At 44.7% G+C, this 24595-nt stretch overlaps 1 protein-coding gene across 1 annotated transcript in view; it reads left to right on the forward strand.

Moving 5' to 3' along the window:
• Positions 1-24595, forward strand: part of mtcl1 (microtubule crosslinking factor 1) — a 224296-nt gene that overhangs the window by 123823 nt on the left and 75878 nt on the right. The window contains exons 8-10 of the mRNA XM_078541012.1: positions 6530-6760; positions 9583-9759; positions 24343-24510. Coding sequence (XP_078397138.1) covers positions 6530-6760; positions 9583-9759; positions 24343-24510 — 576 coding nt within the window. The remainder of the gene's footprint in view (positions 1-6529; positions 6761-9582; positions 9760-24342; positions 24511-24595) is intronic.

Genomic DNA, 24595 nt, shown 5'->3' on the forward strand with positions numbered 1-24595 from the left:
CTGCCTCTCCCCACCTTTTCAACAGTATAAAACCCATTACCTCTCTACCTCCCCAGTTCCGAAGAAGAATCATATTGGACTCAAAACGTTAACCCTGTTTCTCTCTCCACAGATGCTGCCAGACTGCCTGAGCTTTTCCAGCACTTTCTGTTTTTATTGCTATCCCAGTGATCTCAGTCGGAAAGTATACGTGTGGGTATTAGGTGAGGGTGATGGAACCACTCGCATAGTTTAGGTTCGCAGCTCAAGAAAGGCAATTTGACTAAGAAACAGAGGATGGGCAGCAGCTATGGAACCATAAACCAGAAGGAGCTGTTTCTTTTTCAGAACGAGTGGGTTAAAAGTCAGGATAGATTTGATGGATGAGTGTTTAGCAAGGAGGCCAATTTTTCGCTGTTTAGGTTGGTGTCATCTCATATGTGATTAGAAACCAAATCTTGATTTGCAGTTCCATTTGCAAGAAGGGATAATGGAACAACAACACAGTATTCTATGGCACTGATGTCCAGGACACAGCCCCAAAATCCAGCCAGAAAAAGAAGAATTAGAAATTGTATCTTTTTTTAAAAAAAGAAAGCATGTCCTCGTAACACTTGGGAATAAGAGGTGATTTTGGACCTGTTCCAAAGTTCTCCTCTATTGGGATTTTTCTGGGGTCAAATCTGTTGTCTTTTGTAGACTAATTGATAGAAGCTGACCTGCTACAGAGACTGACCTGCTATGTAGACTTATTGACAGAGATTGATTTACTATGATTAGATAACAGCTCTATTATTTTTATCCTGTGCGAGTACCAGGGTGGTAGAAGGTAAACTTGATGGATCTTGGTCTTTTCTCATCTAGCCATTCTTAAGTTCCTAACAGGAGTCTCTTATGGTCTCCCTTTGTTTTTGCTTTCAGTGACCTTAGTTTCTTTGTGTATAGGGAGTCAATGTGTGAGCCTTGTGTCTGGCTCCCAGCTCCAAAGAGTTGAACATTCCTGTTTCCATGACTGTGGTGTTGTGATTTGCTGGTCTTGGCATTAGTACTGTGGGTAGGTGCCAAGCAGAAACCCTGGTGTGGAAGAGCATGCCTCCTGACAGCTTGCTCTTTATGGTAGAAATGGGGCCTTGGAGCAGGTGACTTGCCATTTTGTGCATAGGTAATTCATGACCCTGACAAAAGTACATTGTTTGTGAACATTCAGAACGACCTTTGCTATCCTAATGAAGTAATGCGGTTAGCATTCAAAGCAAAGCATTCTGCTCTTTTTGATATTTCAGTGAAGAGAAGGGGCAGAAAGTCGGGGCGGACATGAAGAGGTTCTTTTTTAACTCAGCAACTTGGATGTAAACTTAAAAGGGAAACATTTGCAGGGGTATGGGGGCAGAGCAGTGGAGTGGGGCTAAGTGGACAGCTTTTACAAAGACCTGGAAACAGGCGTAATGGGCTGAATGGCCTTCTCTGCCGTATGACGCTGTGTATGAAAGACAGCGATTACCTCAGACCGGGTTCTTCCCAAAGCCTTCTGAACGATGTGCTGCTGGGCTGTGTAGAAATCTACAACTGTATTTGATTTTATTCTCTCGGCTGTGGTGTAGCAATTGCTTGTCTTCCATGCTGCGTATTCGAGGAAGGAGAATATCATTGCAGCTCATGCTTTTTGCTAGGCTTACTGTAAACCTTTCCAGGGAATTTCGGCTCCAAGACAAAAGGGGATAAATGCAATGTTGCTCCAAGCCAAGTTTCTGTGCAGAGTTTTACAGCCACGATGATGTCATCCTTCCCACAAGCACACCACGTGAAGAAGCAGCAATAGTTTCCGCCAATCATGAGAAAATGAAAAGGGGGGACAAAGAGAATTCCCTCACAAAGCTACACTGAGGTTAAGAAACATTGGCAGGGGATTGTGTTCATGTGGAAAATATAGAGTCAGATTTGTCATGAGACTTATTGAATCGCCTGGAAAACAAATAGGCTCCTTTGGTGAAATGTAATAATCATTTCGCGTAGCAAATGTTGTTTAATTTCTAGAATGTAATGTTACTGGCCTAATACCTCCTTTTCCAACGCAGATCTTTCAAGTCCTGCCAGTTGAGGTCATTGAACCAGGGATGGCTACAGGCTTTTTATTATGGTTCCAGTTGAGTTGGTGATTAAAAACATACCGTTACATCTTCCACACTGGGATTTCTAATTATATACAGCGCTTTATTCAAGATTTGATTAATAGTGGGTGGCGCAATGGGTTAGAATCAGGTCCTGAATCCTACCCAAATTGATAAGGAGCTTCATGTGTCTGAGGGAAATCAGGCAATACAGATTTGCACTAAGGGCGGTAGCGGGCGGGAAAAAGGACGTTTTAACCGCCGGCTGCAATGAGGACTTTTCGCACCGTATCATCCCTTTCCCGGCGCCTTATTAATTATGCATTCACGGGGAACACACCGGATTGCTTCCGGGCAGGCTCGGATTTGCCTGCCACACTGTGACCTCAGCGCTTCCTTGCTCCAGGCACCACATTTAAAGTGCACCAGAGTGCAGCCTACTTCATGTCTTCAGATCAGGCCTGCTCCAGGCGACAGATGGCCCCGAATGACAAAATGTCAGCAGGCCCAAATTTAGAGATGCCTCTCTGGGTGCCTGCTGGACACAGTGGAAGGCCGCCGTAATGTTCTCTACCCATGCTCTAGCCGCAGGAGGTCCACCAGAGTCACCATTCCGTCCTGGGAGGTGGTGACAGCAGCGGTCAGCACCACCTGAGCACAGAGGAGGTCAGCAGTCCAGTGCAGGAAGAGGGTGAATACTCTCATCCATTCCACCAGGGCAAGACAACCACCTCATCACTCTCAACTCACACACTCACAAACCCATCACACACCTCAAGGGACAGCACCACTAACCCACACACACGCACACACACTCACATCTCCATCAGGCTCATATCCTCTGGAGCTCAGGTCCTCATCCTGTCCATTCCACTCACCACACAAACATTCCATGCAGGGCCATGTGTCCTGCTCACATTCGCTCCATCTGTTTTCATGCAGGAGAAGCTGGCTCACATCAGCAGGGAGAGGTCCCAGACTGGGAGTCAAGTGGCCCACATTAGGCCCCTCACTCTCTTTGAGGAGCATGCCATCACGCTGACTGGTGAGGACATGGACCATGCCTGCAGCGACAGTGAGGTCGGCTGCGAACACCCACGTGAGGATCCTGCAGCCCATCTTCCCTCTCTCAACACAACTGTGATGTTCTCTCTCCTGCTTTTGACTGTTGCCATGCATTAATTATCTCTACTTTGTTTCACAGGGAGCTCTGCCAACTGACCAACACCCTCAGCCAGCCAGGCACTGAGCTCCAGCTAAGAGGACACCTCCTCCATTGTAGAGCTGGAAATAAGCAGCCTGGAAGACCTGTCACAGTGCTTACCCACACCCTCCACCAGCGCAGAGACACACACCTCAGTGGGACCTAGATCTAGAGCAGGCTCGGATTCACAATCTGTTGGTCACCACACGGATACATGTCCGCAGCAAGGGGGGGCAGGTTTAGCCCAGCTCCCCGGCACTTGGAGGACTGATGGGGTAGAGACATCTTTGAGGTCCGAGTCAGATGACGAGCCTTTGGACTTGGCCTTCCGATTCATTGTGGAGAGTCAGTAGAAGGCGGGGGAACGTCACGCAGAGCTGTTGGAAGCCCTTAACAGAATGGCATGCGAGTCAGAGGAGTATGTCCGCCTGCTTTCTGTTGAAATGGTGCCCACGTGTACGCGATGGAGGCCTCCAGGAAAAGGATGGCAGATGCCATGGAGACCTGGTCCAGCAGAACGTGGAGTCGTCTGCAGGCTTGCACTCCATCACGGTAGCCATAGATGGGTTCCTGCAGTGGCAATGCGAGAGGAAAATAGGGCACCTCAACATGACTCCCGGGGGCTCCTTCCCCTCAAGGAGTCAAGCCAGGCCCTCGGACATCCGAAGGGGGGAGAAGCGGCAGCTGGACACCCCGGGGTCATCCACTCAGGAATATCAGTGGCTGTCCTCTCCCTCCGAGTCCCCTTTGCCTCCTTGTGTCTGAGATTGCGCTGAATTTGCTCAGAAAATGGTTAGGACCAAGCAAACAGCGCACAAATCCACTGGAGGGAAAGCTCCTCGCAAACAGCTGGTACCAAACCGGGCCGGAAGAGTGCTCCTGCCACAGGTAGAGTAAAGTAGCCTCAACGCAACAGACCCGGCACTATGGCTCTGAGGGAGATCTGCTGCTACCAGAAATTCACCAAGCTGCTCATCCACAAACTGCCCTTCCAGCGCCTGGTGCGAGAGATCGCTCAGGACTTCGAGACAGATGCCCTCAACCTCGTCCTCTGTCACTGCAGAGGGAGCAGCCAGCTCACAGGAGATCAGCCAAAGCAAGCCGGGACCCTCAAGGCTTCGGCTCTTCAGAGGACGCACGCCAAATTCATCAGAGGCAACAGAGCCAACCATTGTACAGGTTGTCTCCACCCCTGCTGTGGATGTCAGGGCAGCACCTAGCCTAGAATTTCTGATCACAAGTGGTTGCATGGATGAACACATTTTGTCACTTGATAATCTGAAAATAAATTAAATTTCACTGAATAATGTGTAATGGTGCCTTTCAACTTCATTTACAGGCTTCACGAGTCCTCTCCCTGCATCCCCCGTGCCCACGAGCAGTTCAGCTACACGCAGCCGGACCACGAGTGATTCTGGAGGGAGACGTGTGTGTCTGTGGCAGGGCCTTTCGTGCAAGCTCTCTCCCAAGCACACGGAGCCTTCCTCCATCACACTCATCTCACTGTCCCGAGCATTTTCAATGCTGCCTGCTGGGGTTCTCTTTCAGTTGTCCATCTGAGCTGACCTGCATCTCCGCTCACCCACTGATCACACTCCCATGCAGCACCTGTGCCCGTCCAACGAGAGGCTCCGCTCACTTGCAATATGAGAAAAATTGTAGTCATCATGTTTTTCCTCAACACCCCTGCCCTTTCCCCTCCTCCATTCACCCATGCCCTTTCCCCCATCACTGCTGACCCCTCCTGACATCACCTTCCACCTCCCCACCATCACCTACCAACTAGAACCCTTCAACCCTTCTCTTTGCAGATGTCCAGATGAACATGCAGGTTCCCTACCTTCCTGAGAATCCCACCCCCATCCACATTGACCTCCTCGGTCCCACCTCCAGGGTCCATGTCTGCCTCTGAGTCCCCACCAATCCCCTCGCTGCACCTGCTACCGCTGTCATCGCACCCTCACCCTTCCACCCTTCCGCTCACTCTGCTTTCTGTAATACTCACCATTCCCTCCTACCACACACACACACCCTCGTTCGACCCCAGGAGGCAGTCATTGACTCCACAGACCCCTCCTTTGCACATTCATCTGGACATTTCCCCCCTTAATCCCCCCTCCACCCTTACTGCCCCCTCCACCCTTATTCCATCCTCCAGCCTTACTCCTTCCCCCGTCCAAACTCCTTCCCCCGTCCAAACTGCTTTCCCCCCTCCGAACTCCTTCCCTCTCCAAGCTCCTTCCTACCACAAAGTCCTTCCCCTCTCCAAACTCCTTCCCTTACTTTTTCCTCCCCTTTTACACCTACCTCCCAACTTGTTGCATTCTCCCCATTACAAGAGCAAGGCTCTAATGATAAGTCCTAACTTCTGCCCGTCACACTTGTCCAGAAGTGTTTTTTTCCCACTGGCATAATGGTAGATCTGGCATGGGGGGTGATTCCGGCCAGGCCTTACTCTGCATCCCATTAGTGGGATGCAAAGCGGGTTCGTGCTGGCCTCTAGCAGGATTGGCGTTCTGCCATGGTGGACACCATCGGATGATCCCACTGTGCTTTCACGCTGGCATGAAACCGATTTTTGGCCTTCTCGCCATATTGTCATTCCCCCCCTGCCTACCCTACACCAATGGGGTCGGAAAATTCCAGTCAATGCTGCACTTCCACATGTTGAGTTGGATTCAACTCCATGTCAAACTGGTGAGAAGGAGCTCTTCTCTATCTTTTGCTTTAGGTGAATTTTGACCGTGTTTCACTCGGCTCCAATTGGGAATAAATTTCACAAATTACACAAAAGCATATTGTTCAGCAACAGTTGACACAGGATCGGCACAGAGGGATCTGAGTGTTGGTGTAGCAGACGTAAGTTCCCCTCAGATGGAATATGGTACAAAGCTCAATGTGGCCTGAAAGTGCTTGATTTTAGATGTAAAAAGTTTTTAAAATTGCTCCATTTTCAATGCTCGATGAGACAAAATTCATTTCTCCCAGGACGTCAAAATTGGCGTACACTCAGTACTCAAAGACCTTTAAACTTGCATGTGTTAATAGTGCTTCTCCTGTATGTGTGAGGTGAAGATTGGAGTAGAAGGATGTAGTGCAGGTACCAGGATCTCATTTTTTTTGAACCCCTAAGTAAATCCTGGGGTGATTTGTTCTCCTGGAATCTTTAGCTTCATTTTTTGGTAAACCCACGGTGCTGTTAATAATATTTTGTTTGCCACTAATTGTTGTGCCCCAGATTGAAGAAGAGAACCAGAAGAACCTGCTGAGGAAAGACTTTGAAGTGCAGAGCCTAAACTTGCAGAACAGACTGGAGCAGAAGTCATGGAGCCACGAGAGGACCCTGCTGCTGCAGGAGATGAGAATGTTCAAACAGAGCACGTTCCTGTTCTACGTCAAACTTAAATGGCTGCTCAAACACTGGAGGCAAGGCAAGAAGAGAGAATATGGTGGGGAGGACATATTGGAGGTAGGTCCAAACTCTGCATCATCAAATCTGCACAGCTATTTTTCAGCCTTCAACGTTTATTTATTGGAAGTGACATTTGGTGAATAGTTGAAAACAGTGTGGGCAAGGCCTGTACAGCAAATGGTCGGATGCTGAGAAGTGTAAGGGACCAAAGAGACCTTGGAGTGCATTGTCTGAAGATCCCTGAAGGGAGCAGGGCAGGTTGATGAGGTTGTCAATGAGGCATCCAGGATATTTTCCTTCATAGAATTTAAGAGCAGTGATCTTTATGTAACACTAGTTAAGCCACAGCTAGAGTATTGCGTACAGCTTTGGTCACCACGTGACAGGAAGAATGTGATTGCACTAAAGAGGGTATAGAGGAGATTTACAAGGATGTTGCCAGGAATGGAGAAATTTGGCAATGAGGAAAGATTGGATAGGATGTTTCTTTGGAACAGGGGAGGCTTGCTACCAGCTGAAACAGGGCTTAGAGATTTTGATAGAGCTATTACATATCTATTGCAGGAAAGGATACCTTGTGTTAAAACTATAGATTGTGCCAATGTTGTAAAGTCTGCTCCCCTCTGATTTCTTCAGGTTTTGTGTTTGGATACAGCTTTTTCACCCCAGGCTAGGAACAGTGTAGAATGAAATGTAGAGATCATGTTGTTATTCGCAGTCAAATCAAACAGAATGGAGAGTGAACAAGTCAGAGTTCCGGATTTCCTCACAGATGTGAAAGAATTAATTGCAAAGTTACTTGAATCTTGAGTGCTGCGGACTTGGCCTAGTTAGCATGAACAATTGGTGCCACCGTGTTAAATAGATCGGTTGAATTAAAGAACACTACGGTGCATATGTACTTGAGCTTTATATGCAGCAACATGTTTAATGTGGACACATTCCAATGAAAATTCTGTTGCTAGATCAAATCCGTTTCTTTTTGTCGAACTTGAATGACCTTTGATAAAGGGACTGCGCAGACCTGTTAGCGTCCAAGAAGAGAGGAGGGAGACTGTTAAGATTTGCAGTGGAGTTACTTTGTCGAAGCATTGGCAGAGATCTGGGCTCTAGGTGTGGACCTGTCCTTTATCTTTTCTCGCAATTGTTGGCCCATGTTTCATTCTTTTTCCTCTTTAATGTTTCTTTATTTCTCATGCTCTTGTGACACCCCTCCTGTGCCTTCAGCTTGCAGCAAGCACCCTCCCAGCTCACTCCACTATTTCCACTTTCTATAAGTCGTCATTATTTCACTTATGGCCTTTTATTTCACCTGTTCTCTATTTAGCAGAATGAAAGCCATTGAACACATGACCTCCCTCTCTGTGGCCTGTTGGTTCTCTCATCTTTTTCACCATCCTTCGCCCCTTTTCTCACTATTTTCTCAACCACACTGAAACACCTGTGAACCTCTTAGCTGACCACCTAATGAGGGTCCGGTCAGAATGTTAAAACATGCCTTTTGTCATTTTTGATGTTGAATTGGCCTATTGTGTTTGCTCAGTATCTTGTGTCTTTATATCAGTCATAGTTTTAATCTGGCTGAAGATGCTGCTGTATGAACAGGGAGGCACCATTGTGAGATGAACTAGTTTTACTGACAGGAAACCAAGGCTACAATACAGGGCATCAAGAAAGGACAAGGTATATTGACCGAATGACTAGGTGATGACCAACATGGATTTTAAAAGCTGCAGTTGGTGAGGATTGAAAATGCTAAGAGAGGGAGAGAGTTATGAGGGTTGAGAAAGGATGAGTTTGGATAGGAGACAATCCGGATGAAATTTGACATGGACAGAGACGCCCCTTATACATTCTGATGATATTCATGGTTCTGATGTCAGTGGAACTGAATCTCAAGTGAGTGGTATCACCGGCAATAGGTGTGATAGATTCTATCTACTTTGTGTCCCTACCCATGTCCAATCTCATCTTTGAGTTCTGGGGAGTAACTTCTTGAGAACATGCTGCCAGTGGAGAACCTTACCCACGGACAACAGACAGCTGACAATCATGGGCACACTGCCCAGGCTTTTCTGATCATTCAAACTTTCCTAGTTCATCCACCCCCCTCCTTGCAACTTCACAGGACTAGAACCAGAGGTTGTAGGGAGCAGGAACAGCATCTGGGGTGACATATATGGAGCTTAGGGGGATGGCAAGAGAAGAGTACAGGTGTAAATTCTTCTCAATGAGGAGGGAGCATAATAAAACTGTTTATTTCTAATAGATTATATTTTAAAATACAGATTTTATAAAGACTTGTTTTTGCGGTCCACAACATTTGCGGCTGGATAAGTGAATGACGCAGGGGGCTAGTGACAATCAGTCTGGTGCAATTGTCCAGTTTTAACACTGGACAGGTGTTTCGGTCCATTTTGAGACAGCGAAAGCTGGTTGAAGTCACAAGGTGGCAAGACAAAGCAGTTTAGAATGAACAGCTAAATCCTAAACTGAGAAGAATACAGGATTAGTATTCTGGAGGCATGCAATCAATTAGGCAGAAGGATTATTTTCAACTGAATTGAATTCTGTAAAAGTACACAGCTCTCTTGTAGCCACTTTACATCACCATTTCTTTTGAGCCACTAAATGCTGACACCTGGGTGACGTGCAGAAAGCACCAGACCACTGAAGATCAGGATTAAGCAGAAGAAAGATGTTAGCTTCTAGTTGTGAACGTCCCAAATAATTAAAGATTTTTTGTATTAAAAAGATGGAAACTGCATCACTAGGGGAAAAATTTGGGATAAATTAATGTTTATTCCAGAAATACTGACTGTGAACTTGCACGGTTAAAATTTCAACGGCTTCTTTAACATACAATGATATGTTTTCAGTTTGAACAGATTGAAAACTTGCCTGAACTGAACCTGCTTCTTGAACAGAAAGAGCAAGACCCTGACCAAGAGGATAGTGGCTGTGTGCTGACTGAATACTCCCAGCTTTCCTCTGCAGAGAATGATGACCATAGACCACAACTACAAACAAAAGAGTTACTTCAACACCAAAAGCAGGTGTGTATCACCTTTTCAAGCACACCGCACACCGTACATTGTTCTCCTCCCATCCTCTCCGGCTTCAATTAGTTAGAATTTATAGACTGATCTTGAAAAAGAACCAGCTGATGAGGCTGGGGGTCTCCCAGTACCAGATCAGCAGGTGGATCTTCAATGAATAAAACTGCCCCTTTCTGTAAGATAAGAAGCCTGATGCTGTCTTAAAATTAAATTGTTTATCTTGAACATGATTGTTGGCATAATCTTACTGGAGGTTCCATGATCGCCCGGGGACTTGATCCTCTTTTCTAAGAGTGCTAACAGACTGCAACAATTTGTCTTCACTCATTAGGGCCATCTTTCAGTGATTTGGTCATTTACTGTTCAGCTCAGTCCAAATTTCTTGCTTATTGGGCTGTTTCTAAAGTCTCCTGATGATTGCACTCTAAAAGTAGTTCGTTGCTCTTTGAAACAATTGCACAAAATGGAAGACACAGGAGTTGATTTGGGATGCAGTATACAAGTAATTTGTGATGTGATATGTGGTAAATGTAGCATTATTTGGGAAGATTTTAGGCCTATGGTTGCCATAGCACTCCACCAACAGGGTTTTCCTCACGTCATGACTAGTTCTGTTGTAGACTAATTAATAGAGATTGATTGCATTAATTAGCAATGCATGTAAATGCAAAGCTAGTTTTTTTGGACACTAGAAATACCAAGAATACAGCTCAAATAAGCCATTTCAACCGCTAAACATTTTTGTTCACGTTCTGCCATCTCACAACCATTGAACCAAAACCTCATATCACATCATAAGATATCCTCTTTGCATAATCTTCCATTTGCAACAAGTGGCAAGTCCCATGTGGTTCTTCTCTACCAAAGCTGCTTTAAAATTGACTGTTACAAGGCAGTCCAGAAATGTTTGTTCCTCCACTTTCCCTCCCTCCATATAAGCAAAGGCCTGGCCTACACTTTGCACCCCTCAGTAGCGCACTTTAGATTGAGAGCTTGAAATTCAGATATAGTTACGTATTATATTTGGAATACAGTATTGGAGTAATTTGAGACTTGACATGTGGTAAGTGTGGCATTGATTGGGAGGAACAGGTGGTTTTTTTGATATATGGTTCACAAAGCTCTCCACCTCAGGTCATGTCTGGGTTTGACTGTCTGGGATCTGATTGGAATATGTAATTAATAAGGATTGACTGCTATGATTAGTCAACAATTCCATTAACATTGGATCATGCAATTCCAAGGTGGTAGTTGCACCTTGAGGAATGTGGAAGAGCAGCAGCAGGTGAACCTGAAAATGAGGTGCCAACCTGATGAAGCTACATGCATGTTAAACAATGGAAGAAGCATGCGATAGTCAGAGCTATCAATGGATCTGATCAAAGCTCTGAAGTCCAGCGACATTCAGCCATGAATGATAGTAAGCAATTAAACAGCTAATAGGAGGAGGAGGATGACCATTCCTTCCTCAACAATGGTGGAGCCCAACTTGTAAATGCAAAAGACAAGGCCGAAACTTTTCAGACATGTTCAGCCAGATATGTCAAGTAAATGATCCATCTCAGCCTCCTCCTGAGCTCCCCAGCATCACAGAGGCCAGTCTTTAACCAATTTGATCCACTACACATGATATTAATAAACAGCAGAGTGCATTGGATACAGCAAAAGCTATGGGCCCAGACAACATCCCAGGTGTAGTTCTGAAGACTGGTGCTTACAACCTAGCTGCGCCCCTAGTCCAGCCTTTGCAGTACAGCTGCAGCACTGATATCTGCTCAACAATGTGGAAAATTGCCCAGGTACGTCCTGTCCACAAAAAGCAGGACAAATACAATCCAACCAATTACTGCCCCATCAGGTTATTCTTAATCATCAGCGAAGTGATGGAAGGGGTCATTGACAGTGCCACGAAGCTCCGTTTGGGATCCCACAGTACCACTCAATCCTGACCTCATGGTCCAGATGTGAACAAAAGAGCTGTTGTCAAGAGGTGAGATGACAGTGACTGCTCTTGACATAAAGGCAGCATTTGACTGAGGAAGGCATCACAGAACCCAATGGGAAAACAGTGGGGAGGTCTCCACTGGCTAGAATCCTATGAAGCACTTAGGAAGGTAGTTGTGTTTGTTGGAGACCAATAACCTCAGTCCCGGGACATCACTGCAAGGGGTTTCTCAGGTTAGTGTCCTAGGCCCAACCATTTTCAGTTGTTTCATCAATAACTTTCCCTCCATTATGAGGTCAGAATGGGGATCTTCACTGATGATTGCACAATGTTCAGTACCATTCACGACTCCTCAGATACTGAAGCAGCCCATCTCTAGATGCAAGAATTGGACAACATTCAAGCTTGGGCTTGATAAGTGACGAGGTAACATTCATGCCACACAAGTGCCAGGCAATGACCATCTCCAGCAAATGAGAGTCAAACCATCTCCCCTTAAAATTCAGCTGCATTTCTGTCACTGAATCCCCCATCTTTAATATTCAGAGGGTTACCATTGACCAGAAATTTAACTAGACCAGCGATATAAATACTGTAGCTAATAAAGCAGGTCAGAACTAGGTATTTTTTGGCACATGACTGGGGTTCATTGCTACAGGGATAGACTTGAAAAGCAGAGAGTTATGTTAAACTTGTACCAAACCTTGGTTAGACCACATTTGGAGAACTGTGAACAGTTCTGGTCTCCATATTGTGACAATGATATACAATGAGAAGGTGGAAAAAAGATTTACATTAAATCAAATTGTGTCATTTATTTTATCATCAGAGTGTGCCTAATCTAACGTCATGTGTCACTTTAGAAATGTGAGTAATGACAGACAGAACTTATCAGCTGGTAGGGTTGGTGGCAGTCAGTGAATACGCTTTACCACTAACGTTCCGATTTATTAAGGAGTATAGAGCACAGTGGATTTGGTTAATGGTGATTGAAATGGATGACAAGGGTTACAGAGTGCCCATTCCTCTTCCACAATGGATCATTGAATAGTTAGTTTTTTTTAATGCTGTGTACGGGTTGCAGTGTGGAGGCTATGGAGTCATAGGTGGAGTCACTCTATAAGTATTCAGATCAACAGCATTATACTACCATAAACCATTTGAAAGACAGATTTTGAGTCATGGACATTTAATTAACATCAGTGTTAGGGGTATTATTTGCAAGCTTGTTTTAAAGACAAAAAGGGGAGAAGCTAAATCTGTGTTTTACAGCCAGTCTCCCAACACCCACCGCCTCCTTCACCACTAAACCTCAGTCCCAACCCAGAAAACTGTAATCGTACAATTCAGAGGTATTCTGAAAAAAACATTGTATCCAGAAGCTAGGTTTATTTTTAACATTATTTGTATTACAGCATTAAGCTATAAATGTAGCTTTTTGTGGCTCTGCCCATTGGTCTGCATTTTTAACATTAATTCTCCCTGGGGCCAAAGGGACTAAAGCAAAACCTGCCAAACTCTACAGGCAAGGGAGCTAGAAAACAAGCACTAAGTTTGTCTATGTTTCCATTGTCATCAAATATTGGGGGAGGGGCAGGTATCCGATTCTGGGCAGAATATTTCAATAGGTGTCTGCTAATGTTGGGCCATTAGCCACATAAGTCAACTCAGTTGTATAAAACTCTTCGTATTGGAACCTGCATACTTTTAAGAAAATGAAGGCTGATCACCTTTGTTTAGAGCTTTGAGGTGGCCAGATTTCAATTTTGAAGATCATGAAGGAAGTTCAAGTCAATGTTATCGATGTAGTTGTTCACCATAACAAAGGATTCAAATACTAGCAGGCCTTAATAGTAAGAAAAGAAACCTTATTACGCTAAATATATAACTTTTGGAAAAGCCAACTAGAGAAAAATCATCAAATAGTATAAGTGAGTGTGCAAAGGAAGTCCTGATGAAGAGTCATACGGACTCGAAACGTTAACTGTATTCCTCTCCACAGATGCTGTCAGACCTGCTGAGCTTTTCCAGCTATTTTTGTTTTTGTTTCAGATTTCCAGCATCCGCAGTATTTTGCTTTTATGCAAGGGAATTAGCTGCGTTTCTGGCCTCTCCTGACTGGCCTCCCAACTTCCACCCTCCATCAGGTCATTCAGAATTCTGCTGCCTCGCTCACCTATTACCCCTGTACTTAGTGAGTTATGCTGGCTCCTGGTTAAGCAATGCCATGCCCCTCCCTACCTCTGTAACACCCTCCAGCTCTACAACCCTCTGGGAAGTCTGTGATCCTCCAATTCTGAGCTCTTATGCATCCTTGATTTTAATTGCACCACCATTGATGGCTGTGCTTTCAGCAACTGAGACCCTAAGCTCTGGTCTCTAGCCTTTCTTTCTCCCTTTTAAGGTTGTCCTTAAAACCTTACCTCTTTGACCAAACTCTTCCCTAATGTGGCTCAGTATCAAATTTTGTTTGATAATATTTCTGCCTTGGGACCTTACGTTAAAACTATATAAAAGGCAGTTGTGTTCTGGAAAGGTGTGAGGACAAGCCAGAAAGGTGGGATTTAGATCAATCCAAAAGGGACACACTTGTTGGCCTCGATATTTAACGGGGTGCAGGGGCAGTCAAAAATTGCCAAAAACTCTGACAAGGCTGGGGTCGCAGAGTTCCTGCCGATCTTGACGGCTGTACTTCATTATAATTATTTGGATCCTTTTCCTGCTTAGCAGTGGACTGGCAGGTAAAAGCAACGGCAGGAGTTGACAGTCAGGGACCCTTTGGGCTGTCCCCTGACATTCGGGAGGGGGTAAGTTGGTGGTGGTGGGGGAAGGGGTGGGAGGGCAGAGGATTGGGCGACTGTGGCAAGGAACAGAGTAATCTGACACCAGGAACAGAGAGATAGGCTGCAATCAGAAGGGAGAGGCCAAAGGGTTCCTTGAGGGGCCAGGAGGCACTCCAGTTCCTTCCGATGCACAAGCACAGCAGCAGTGAATTTTAAACGGTGCTCCCAATTACACGGTGGGGGGCCTGATTTAAATGTCAGTGAAGTGTCCCACCTCTCCGTTTCTGGACACTCAGACAGCACGATATCCATGCTTGTAAAGAGAGTTAGGATCGCTTTGTTGTCCAGGGGAGAGGCTGAGGTGGGGAGTGGTGGGGGTAAATAGATTAATGTCCTCAAATCCAAAAATGTCTTTTCTTGACAGAAGTTTTGAATTTTTGAGAAGGTACAGTACTGGAGGACCATATTCTCATTACAGAGCAATGTTGCCTTGTTAAAAGACATCTGGAGTAATTTGGGAAGCTGCTTTCTTAGTAACTATAGTGCTGTGTAATAATGAATGAATAGAATTCCTCATTCCTGTAGGCCACAGCTTATTAGCACAGTATGAGGGGAGGTTGCTTCCACCCTGCATGAAAAGGTGGTTTCCTTCCCCCGTTTCCATTTTAATTGGTGCCCAAGAGACAATCAGGGCAATCAGAGCAGGCAAACTGCTCTTCCGACCTTTAGAAACCTTCCGTATAAGCTTTATTTACGTGACAACGATTGTTGTTGTGTTGCTGCCTGTTTCTAAACGTACCCTGATGAGTCACAGGACTCAGTTCATAACAGTTTTTGCTGACAGGGAACACATGAAAGTTGTCCTAACTTGTACTGTACAGGCTGGGCAATGTTGCTACCAAATGATTGACAGGTAGCTGAGGTTGTTCGAAGTAAAGTCACATTAGATTCCTTGAAAGCATTTTGCTTTGCACGCACTTCCCAGGGTTAACTTGTGATTGATAGCTTCTCCTGTGACCTACTCGTAGTTGTAATGATTGTGCTGACGCTCATTCTACACTGATTGCAGCCAAGTTGAACAACACATTGCTATAGATCACTATCTGAACAACAAGATCATAAAATATAGGACTTTCTGGTGGCAAGCTTCGTACTTCCACACATCGGCTGACCACCCCTCCCCCTAGCCTCTCTGAAGGAGTTGGCATTTCAGCCTCTGACTAGCACCCTAGGTAGGTGAGGTATTCTAAACAAATTTTTAAACAGTTTGGATTTGGACAAGCTGAGTGAATGGGCAAATGCATGGCAGATGCAGTATAATGTGGATAAATGTGAGGTTATCCATTTTGGTAGCAAAAACAGGAAGGCAGATTATTATCTGAATGGCTATAATTTGAGAGAGGGGAGTGTGCAACGAGACCTAGGTGTCCTTGTACACCAGTCGCTGAAGGTGAGCATGCAGGTGCAGCAGGTGGTAAAGAAGGCAAATGGTATGTTGGCCTTCATAGCCAGAGGATTCGAGTACAGGAACAGGGATGTCTTGCTGCAATTGTACAGGGCCTTGGTGAGACCACACCTGGAATACTCGTGCAGTTTTGGTCTCCTTATCTGAGGAAGGATGTACTTGCTATAGAGGGAGTGCAGCGAAGGTTTACCCGACTGATTCCTGGGATGGTGGGACTGATATATTAGGAGAGATTGAGTTAGGATTATATTCGCTGGAGTTCAGAAGAATGAGGGGAGATCTCATAGAAACCTATAAAATTCTAACAGGACTAGACAGGGTAGATGCAGGAAGGATGTTCCCAATGGTGGGGGAGCCAAGAACCAGGGGTCACAGACTGAGGATATGTGTAGACCATTTAGGACTGAGATGAGGAGAAATTTCTTCACCCAGAGAGTGGTAAGCCTGTGGAATTCGTTACCACAAAAAGTAGTTGAGACCAAAACATTGTATGCTTTCAAGGAGTTAGATATAGCTCTTGGGGCGAAAGGGATCAAAGGGTATGGGGAGAAAGCGGGAGCAGGCTATTGAATTGGATGATCAGCCATGATCATAATGAATGGCGGAGCAGGCTCGAAGGGCCGATTGGCCTACTGCTGCTCCTATTTTATATGTTTCTATGTAAATCACCATTACTCATGCAAAAGAAAAATGCTGCAGATGCTGTAAATCTGAAATTAAAACAAAGAATGCTGGAAATACTTAGCAGGTCAGGCAGCGTATGTGAAGAGAGAAACAGAGTTAATGTTAGGGTGAAGATCATTAACCTGGAACATTAACTCTGTTTCTCTGCCGGAGGGACTGCCTGACTTGCTGAGTATTTCCAGCAGTCTCTGATTTCTTTTGATCACCATTACTTATGTTAACAGTGAATGTTAATTCGGGGTTGCATCACAGCTAAGTTTGGTTCCACCCATGGTGGACTTGCACACCGACGTACTGACATTACTGAACAGCAAGAAAGAGCAGAATCCCTTGGGCGCCCTCTCCATAACTCAGAGGCACTGAGACCAATTGCCATTGTTAAATGTCAGACAACTTAGCACAAGCCAAGTATAGGACCTTATACTGGCTGGATAAATCCTCTCCCATCGGGGGAGCTCATGAATGGGATCCTCACTCATTGGTGGAAAGGAAAATGCGCTTTCCATTTTCTCCACTCCCCACCTAAGGGTGCTGACTGTTTACAGCACAGAAGGGGGTCATTTGGTTCATGATATCTAAGAATATAAGTAGTAGGAGCAGGCCATACGGCCCCTCGAGCCAGCTCTGCCATTCAGTAAAATCATGGCTGAACATCTATGTCAGCTCCACCTTCCAGCCCTATCACCATAATCTCCTGGTTTCCTTAGTATCCAAAACTCTATCAATCTCAGCATTGAATATGCCCAATGACTGAGCATCCACAGACCTCCAAAGATTCACAATCCTTTGAGTGAAGAAATTAGTCTTCAATGGTTGACCCCTTATTCTGAAACTATGGCTAGAATTTTTGCGCGACCAGAGAGGCTCTGCAAAAATGGCAGAGGCCTGGATCTGGAAGTCCCACCCCAAACCGCCATTTTGTAGAAGGTGGAATGTTCTAATGTTCACATCCATGGCTCATGGAGACAGCTACACATGTTAAACTGCAGCTGCGTCAGTCAGATCTGATTTTGGCTACTGGGATGTTCAAAACACAACTTGTGCACTTTACACCTGGTAGGGAAAAGATTAAAGTTACCAGGGTTCTTTGGAGAGGTGAGGTACTATTTTGGAGAGATAAGGTACCCTTTTGATTATGGCCCTGGGGTACATTTGAGAAAGGTCAGATGCCTTTTGGGAGAATTAAGGTCTCCTTTGGGAGAGGAAAATTGCCCTTTGGGATTGTTAGAAGTAGAATGGACATAAAAAAGTTAAAAAGTGCATTAATTCATTAGAACTGTCAAGCTCATTGGAACTATCAAGAGAACTGTCAAGCTAGCAAGGCATTTAAATGCCCAGCTCTTTAAATATTAGGGGAAAAAACTATCCTCAGTGTTAAAAAAAATCAGTGCTTGCCATTTCACTCCTTGTCCGTTGACATAAGCCTGGGGGTTATAGTTCCAACCTATCATTATCACAATAGGGTGCCTGTCAGTTCACAGTTAGATTGACAGTTCTAAGTGGTTATAAAGTCTTTGAAATGAGACTATGAATACACAAGCTTGTTTCCATAAGGGATTAAGGGAATTTAAATGTAGTGAATGGGTTTTTATCAACTAGAGTTTTTTTTTAAAATAGTGAATTCACCAATTGACACTTAAGAACTTTATTTAATCTCGGCATGGGTCCTGAGGTCTGCCCATGGTGGACTCTGGGTAAGTTGGCATGGAAGATATAAGGGCAAAGAGTGGTGGGTGGAGGGCATGAGTTGGCACTAAGTTGACTTAGGGGCTACAAAGGGCCATGGGTGGTTGGTGGAGGGGCATAGGTTGGCTTTGAAGGTATGAGGAGCCATGGTGGTAACTGGAGGGGAATAGGTTGCCATGGACAGTTTGGGGGCCATGAAGATGGGTGGGGTCAGGGGGTGGCATGGGTTGGCATGGATAGGGAATGAGAAGTGTGTGGGTGGTGAGGGGGTGTGAGGGTTGAGGGCTGGAGGGCAGTTTTTTTGCTTTATTCATTTTTTGATACCTTCGACAAAGTGGCAGAGCACCGAGGCCGGCCTTCCATCCAGCCAGCCAGCCTGGCAGCCTCTGAACTCTTTCCGGGGACACCCGCCACGACTCCCATTATTACCTGCCAACGCCACCCACCCCCACCCCCAACCAAAAATCAGAACTTCCAAGACACTTTTTCCCAGGTCAGTTTTGCGGAGCCGGGAATTTTCTCGACTCTGCACTCTGCACTCACCCAAGAGCGAAAATTCAAGCCTGTGGGTTGAACTTTCAGGGGTGGGAATGGAGGTGGGCGGGACCCAAAAATATCGGCGCCGGCCAGTGTGCCAGTTTCCCACGCCAGTCCTGGTGCTGACCATTTTTGATGGGGGCAGGATCGGGGTTGGCAAGGGCTACCCGTCCAGGTGCAGCAAGCAGCCAATTAGAGTCGTTAAGGGCCTAATTAAGGCCAATTAAAGAAGGCCGACTTGGATTTTCCAGTCAGCATACAATTTCTGACACTAGTGGGGGCCAGTTTAGGTGCACCGGCAGTGGGAGGGGGGTGGGGGCTGGCGGTTTTAGGAAGCATTAGTTGGGCCTGGTTATGGATCCCAAACCTGCCCCCCAATGGAAAATGTAGCTGTATCGCTCCTAGACACTGCAGCCAGGGGAAACAACCTCTCAGCACCTACACTGCCAAGCCCTCTCAGAACGTTATGTTTCAAGAGCGTGCTCTTTGTTAGAACAATACATAAACTAACCTCACTGCCCTGCATTTTCCCCATTATCTTGCATTTCTTCTAAATATTTATCTGATTTTCTCTTCACAGGCACAATGGTCACAGCTCCAACATCATACTGCAGAAATACATTTCTCCTGAATTGCATGCTCATTCTCAATGACAGTTTTTAATTGTTCAGTCCAATCTCCTGCAGGACAGAGCTTGCCTTATTGTCTGAAATTTGGAGGAATGTTGTCTCGATTTCCCTTTTCCTGTAGCTCTTACCTCCAGTACATTCCACTCACAGAGCTTCTCCCGGCTTGGCTTGTCCTTGTCTCTACCTTCCTTTGATTCCGCTCCCATTGTCTGATTCCAGTCCGTCCCAGTGCCTGTGATGCTCAGCACTTCCTGTGGTGCAGCAGCGGTTTGCTAAAGTCGCAGAGGACAAATAAAACTGCTTGAGTCATGGCAGCAGTAAAGTGAAGATTTTTCCAGCCAATGATAACATTCAACCTTTCCCCCCTCTGCTGGAGTTGCTCCATTTTTGGCTAATCCTAAGGGCACCTGATGCACTTTGGTATCTCCAAATGGCCATACCTGGTTCTTGAGAAACAAGGTTGCAGCTACTACCAGGGAATGCTCCCGACCACATCCACAGCTTGTGCATTTGGTGTGGGGATTAGTTATAACCTGGCCGGCCCATTGGGGTAACGGACGAAATTGGGTGCAATACTGGAATGACAACCCCGCAATTTTCCTGGATGTAAACCCTGCATTTCACCTGACCTCGTAGGTTTCCCACCCAGTGAGTTAAATTCAAATTAATTCCATTGGCTCTAATTTGTCCTTGTAATCCATACTTAATTTTAACTGTAAGTACCCGTACTTACAAGAAATAAAGAATTTCAGTGCATAATATGCAAAGTGAAGGGTTTACCAACTGAGGTAAAATCTTCCCATCCCGTCAACCTATACTGACAAGGTAGAACATGAACCTTTTTATTAACTAACAGCTGTGCCTCTATTCCAAGGGATGTTTCATCTTATGCTTGACACACATTATTGTCTGTGGCAGCAGCTGATTCAAATACAATTTTACTTCAGAATTAGAAACTGAATGTTTCTAAATACCGAGGGTGGTATGTCTTTCTCAGACTCCGTGCTGTATAAGCAAGCCAAGAATTTCCTTATGGGTATTGAGAAAATAACAAATTCAGCTGTAGAATTAAGCTGATACTCCATTCTAACATTGCAGTACACAGGGGACATAGTGGGGAGAGAAATGGGTTTTAACTACCATAAGTCAAAAATAATGCTGAGCATTCTCCAGGGTGGCATTGGCTTGTGGATTGGCTCCATGATTTCCTGAAAAACTATTTCCTGCTTGGAATGGCTACAGCCAAATTGTCAGAAACAATCAACAACCAGCTCTTAATTATGGATTTCTTTAAAAACCCATATTGTTCTGCTTTATCACAACTGCCACATTTTAAAACTACAACTTTGCTTCCGAATTTGTTATTCTGAAGCTTGTGGTGGAGCTGATATACTTGATGTCAACAGTATCAGTAACTTGGGCACCACACAGTGTGTATCCTAGCCATGAGGAGACCAGGACTAGGAAATCGTTAGGTGAGAGGGGCTTGTGAAAATTATTTATCCAAGGTGAATGTGCAAACTCCCTTTCCCCCGGTCAAGCAGTTTTAACCTCTTAATAAATTGGATCCAGACAAAGGAAACATGATTCAATTGAATCTATGGGAGTCTTATGCCAGTTGGCTGGCTTCCCCGGATTCGCAGCGGTTGTTATGACTCACTGCTCCCCATTGTTTATGAGCAGTTTTAACTGCATCTTTAGACATATTTGGGACCGAGGATATAAGGTAGCGTGTTTGCCATCGGTTTTCAAATCGGTTTTGAAGGAGAACCACATGATATCATCAGTTCCGTTCTGTCGGTCTCACTTCATCTCTATACTTGTCAGTTTGATAATGCATTTTTTCTGTGGCTGTGTATGGATAAAGAGAAACATTCTCCACATAGATAGAGATGTTTTTCCTCTGGTGAGGCAACAGTTGTCTTTCAGAAGTTAGCACAGGAATGCGTCAGCATTTACGACTAGTTCATTCAATAGAAGCAACAACGGCCAACAAACTCTATTGTTTTGTCAGCAACCATAGTAGCATTGCATTGTATTGCTATACCTCTGTACCTCTACCTTGGAATTGGTAGATCGTGCGGTCACGTCTCACTCCAAGGCAACAAGCACACAATACTAGGGGACATGCAAGTGTAAGGCTGGGGAGATGCTGAATTATTGCAGGGGCAGTCCTCTAGCAGAAATAATCTGAAATGCCATCTCTCAGTTCCAGGAGGTGTTAAAGATCCATTGGCACTATTCAAAAAAGTGCAAGGCATGCGCCTTGTTTCCTGGCCAACATTTATCCCTCAAACAACACCATCAGAAACCAATCAAGTGATCATTTGTTTCACTGCCACTGGGGATGTTAGCATAGTGGTAATGTTACTGGAATAGTAATCCAGAGGCCTGGACTAAAGCTCCAGAGATATGACTTCATAATCCCATGGCAGCTACAGAATGTAAATTTAATTAATTAATAAAATCTGGAATAAAATACTAGCCTCATTAAAAATGATCACAAGCCTACTAGAATGTCCTAAAAACCAATCTGGTTCACCAGTATCCTTTAGGGAAAGAAATGTGTCAACCTTACCTGGTCTGGCCTACATGTAGCTAACTCTTAAATGCCCTCTGAAGTGGCCTAGTAAGCCACTCAGTTGTAGGTGGCTCACTACCATCTGCTCAACAACAGCTCTCTCTCTCTCTTCAGGCACTATGCCCTAAGAGTGTAACATGAGCCTCCATGTTAATCTTGCTCCGGAGGTGTGGATCATCTTCGTCGGTGGTACGTTCATCCAGTTTGCCAGGCTCTTTAAAAAGGATCTTTCTTTGTCTTATCTTGATCTCTTTTACCATTGACCTTTCCCATTAGCATCAGACTTTCTAAATCATGATTTCGCATTACATGCCCGAGAAATTTCAACTGTTTCTTCTGACTTTGGATAGCCCAGTTCTTTTGGTCTCTGACGTTATTAGAATCTCTTCATTGGGAGTGTGACTTGTCCAAGATATCTTCATTATTCACCTCAAAAACCAAAACTCTGCAGCCTCAATTCTTCTCTGCACTGCTTCACTGACCGTCCAACACTTACTTCCGTATGTCAAAATTGGTGCGATGTAGCGTTCCAGGATTCTCAGCTTTGTTTTTGTGGCTAATTTTGAGTTGATCATAATCTTTTTCATGTTTTGAAATGCATCTTTGATCATTCCAATCCTTCATCTTATTTCTTAGTCACACTTTCCATCCAATGTTAACATACTTCCTAGGTAACAAAATGTGTCTACCTGTGTGACCTTTTCATTCTTCACTGTGACCTTACATTCTGGCATGTTTTTTTTCTGGACACCACTAGACATTTTGTTTCTTTCCATCTTTGCTCAGCCCTTTCTTCTCACTTTCACTCATTCCTCTATCTTTTGCAGTTTCTCTTCAGAGTCGGCAATAAGGACGGCGTCATCGGTGTTTCTTATATTATCAAAGCAGTAACCTCCAACTAATAATCCAGGAGGGTCTTCAATCTCTCTTTAAATATTTCCACTATGCAAACTGAATAAATCTATGAGAAAACACACCCCTGTCTGACCCCTCTTTTAATCTTCACAAAATCGCTTAGATCATTCTCAAATTTTAAGGCTGGAGTTTGTTGCCAATAAAGATTTCTTTTCACTCGCAGGTCTTTGGCTTCAAGGTTAAGACACTCTAACTTGATCGTCAGTTCTCCATGTTTAGAAATGCTGGTCTTTCCAGCGATGCTCACATCGCAAGAATTATCTTTTTTTTAAAAGTAGAGTTTTAATGGTTGCGAAATGCCTGCTACATTTTATTACGCAAGTCAAGGGGAGTGTTTAAATGCAAATTTTTCATAAGTTGCAGCGTTGGAATTCTATGCCCCCTCCTTCCCTAAGAGGAATTGTATTTTAATCACTAGTGCTTGCAGGGCTCTTTTATTATTTTCCGATTTTCTCCTGACTCATGCTGAGGTACGTTTCCATGGAGACAGGCAGCCCTCCATTCCTTCCCCTGAACTGCCATTCTTAATGAAGAGGGTAGACAGGTTTGGGTCAGTGAGCCTTTTTCTATGGAAGTTATCACAGCCAAGTCTGATCTTGTGAGCTCTCTCTTCAACAAAGTTTCAGACCTTCTGCTGAATGTTATCAAGGTTACACAGAAATTTGGTGATTTACGCTAAGTGTAGCATTGCATTAAACAAGGATAAATTGCCTCTAATTGACTTTAGGCTTTAGGATTGTATTTTGACAGGAAAGAGTTATACTTAACAATAGGAGAAAACCCTGTTTATTTTTGCAAAACAAGGGTTACTGTAAGTTTTGTGTTAAAACAGTTGCATGATGGCAGAGTTAGTGCCTCTGGTCAGGAGAGAGGAATGTCTTCCTGGCTTGCCACTCCCAGTTGTGGTGTAGTGATCCATGCCGGGAAGTAGATGTGGGTGTTGGGGTTAGGTCAGGGTCAAACTTTGGACACAGTGCTCTCTGTGATTAAAAAGCCTGCTTAATAAAGAATGAGCACGTGGGCCTATTATTGTCCATGGAATTCCATCAAGAGTTACTATCTTCAGGAGAAAAAGGTATAAAATTAAGGACACAGAAAATTGGGGAAAGGGGCTGGAGAAATCCTTGACCCATTTTAGAAACACATTTAAAAATGTGGCGAATAGCAGGCAGTAGTTGCATTTAAGGGGAAGCTAGCTAACACATGAGGGACAAAGGAATGGAAGAAAACACTAGCAGATAAAGAGGTGGCTCCTGTGTGGTCATAAACATAAATGTGGGCCAGTCAGGCCAAATGGCCTGTCCCTGTGCAGTACATTTAGTGCAATTCTAAAAGTGAGTTCCTCATTTCCACAGGCCAGAGAAAACCGAAGGATTCTGATTGCTCTGAAGTCTATTTTGGAGGAGTTTGGTGCTGAGCTCGGCGACGAGGAGAAGCGTCGCTACGAACTACAGCAGCAGTATGCAAATGAAAAAGCTGCCTGGGAAATGGAATACACCGAGCAAAAATGTCAACTTGCCCAGGTACTGGCAACACTTACCTTGCCCAGTATGTGAGCAGTGAATGACAACCTCCAGAACTGGGTAAAGATAGGTTCAAGTTCACTGC

This window comes from Cetorhinus maximus, chromosome 4 (assembly GCF_964194155.1).
Source record: "Cetorhinus maximus chromosome 4, sCetMax3.hap1.1, whole genome shotgun sequence".
NCBI classification, from domain to species: domain Eukaryota; kingdom Metazoa; phylum Chordata; class Chondrichthyes; order Lamniformes; family Cetorhinidae; genus Cetorhinus; species Cetorhinus maximus.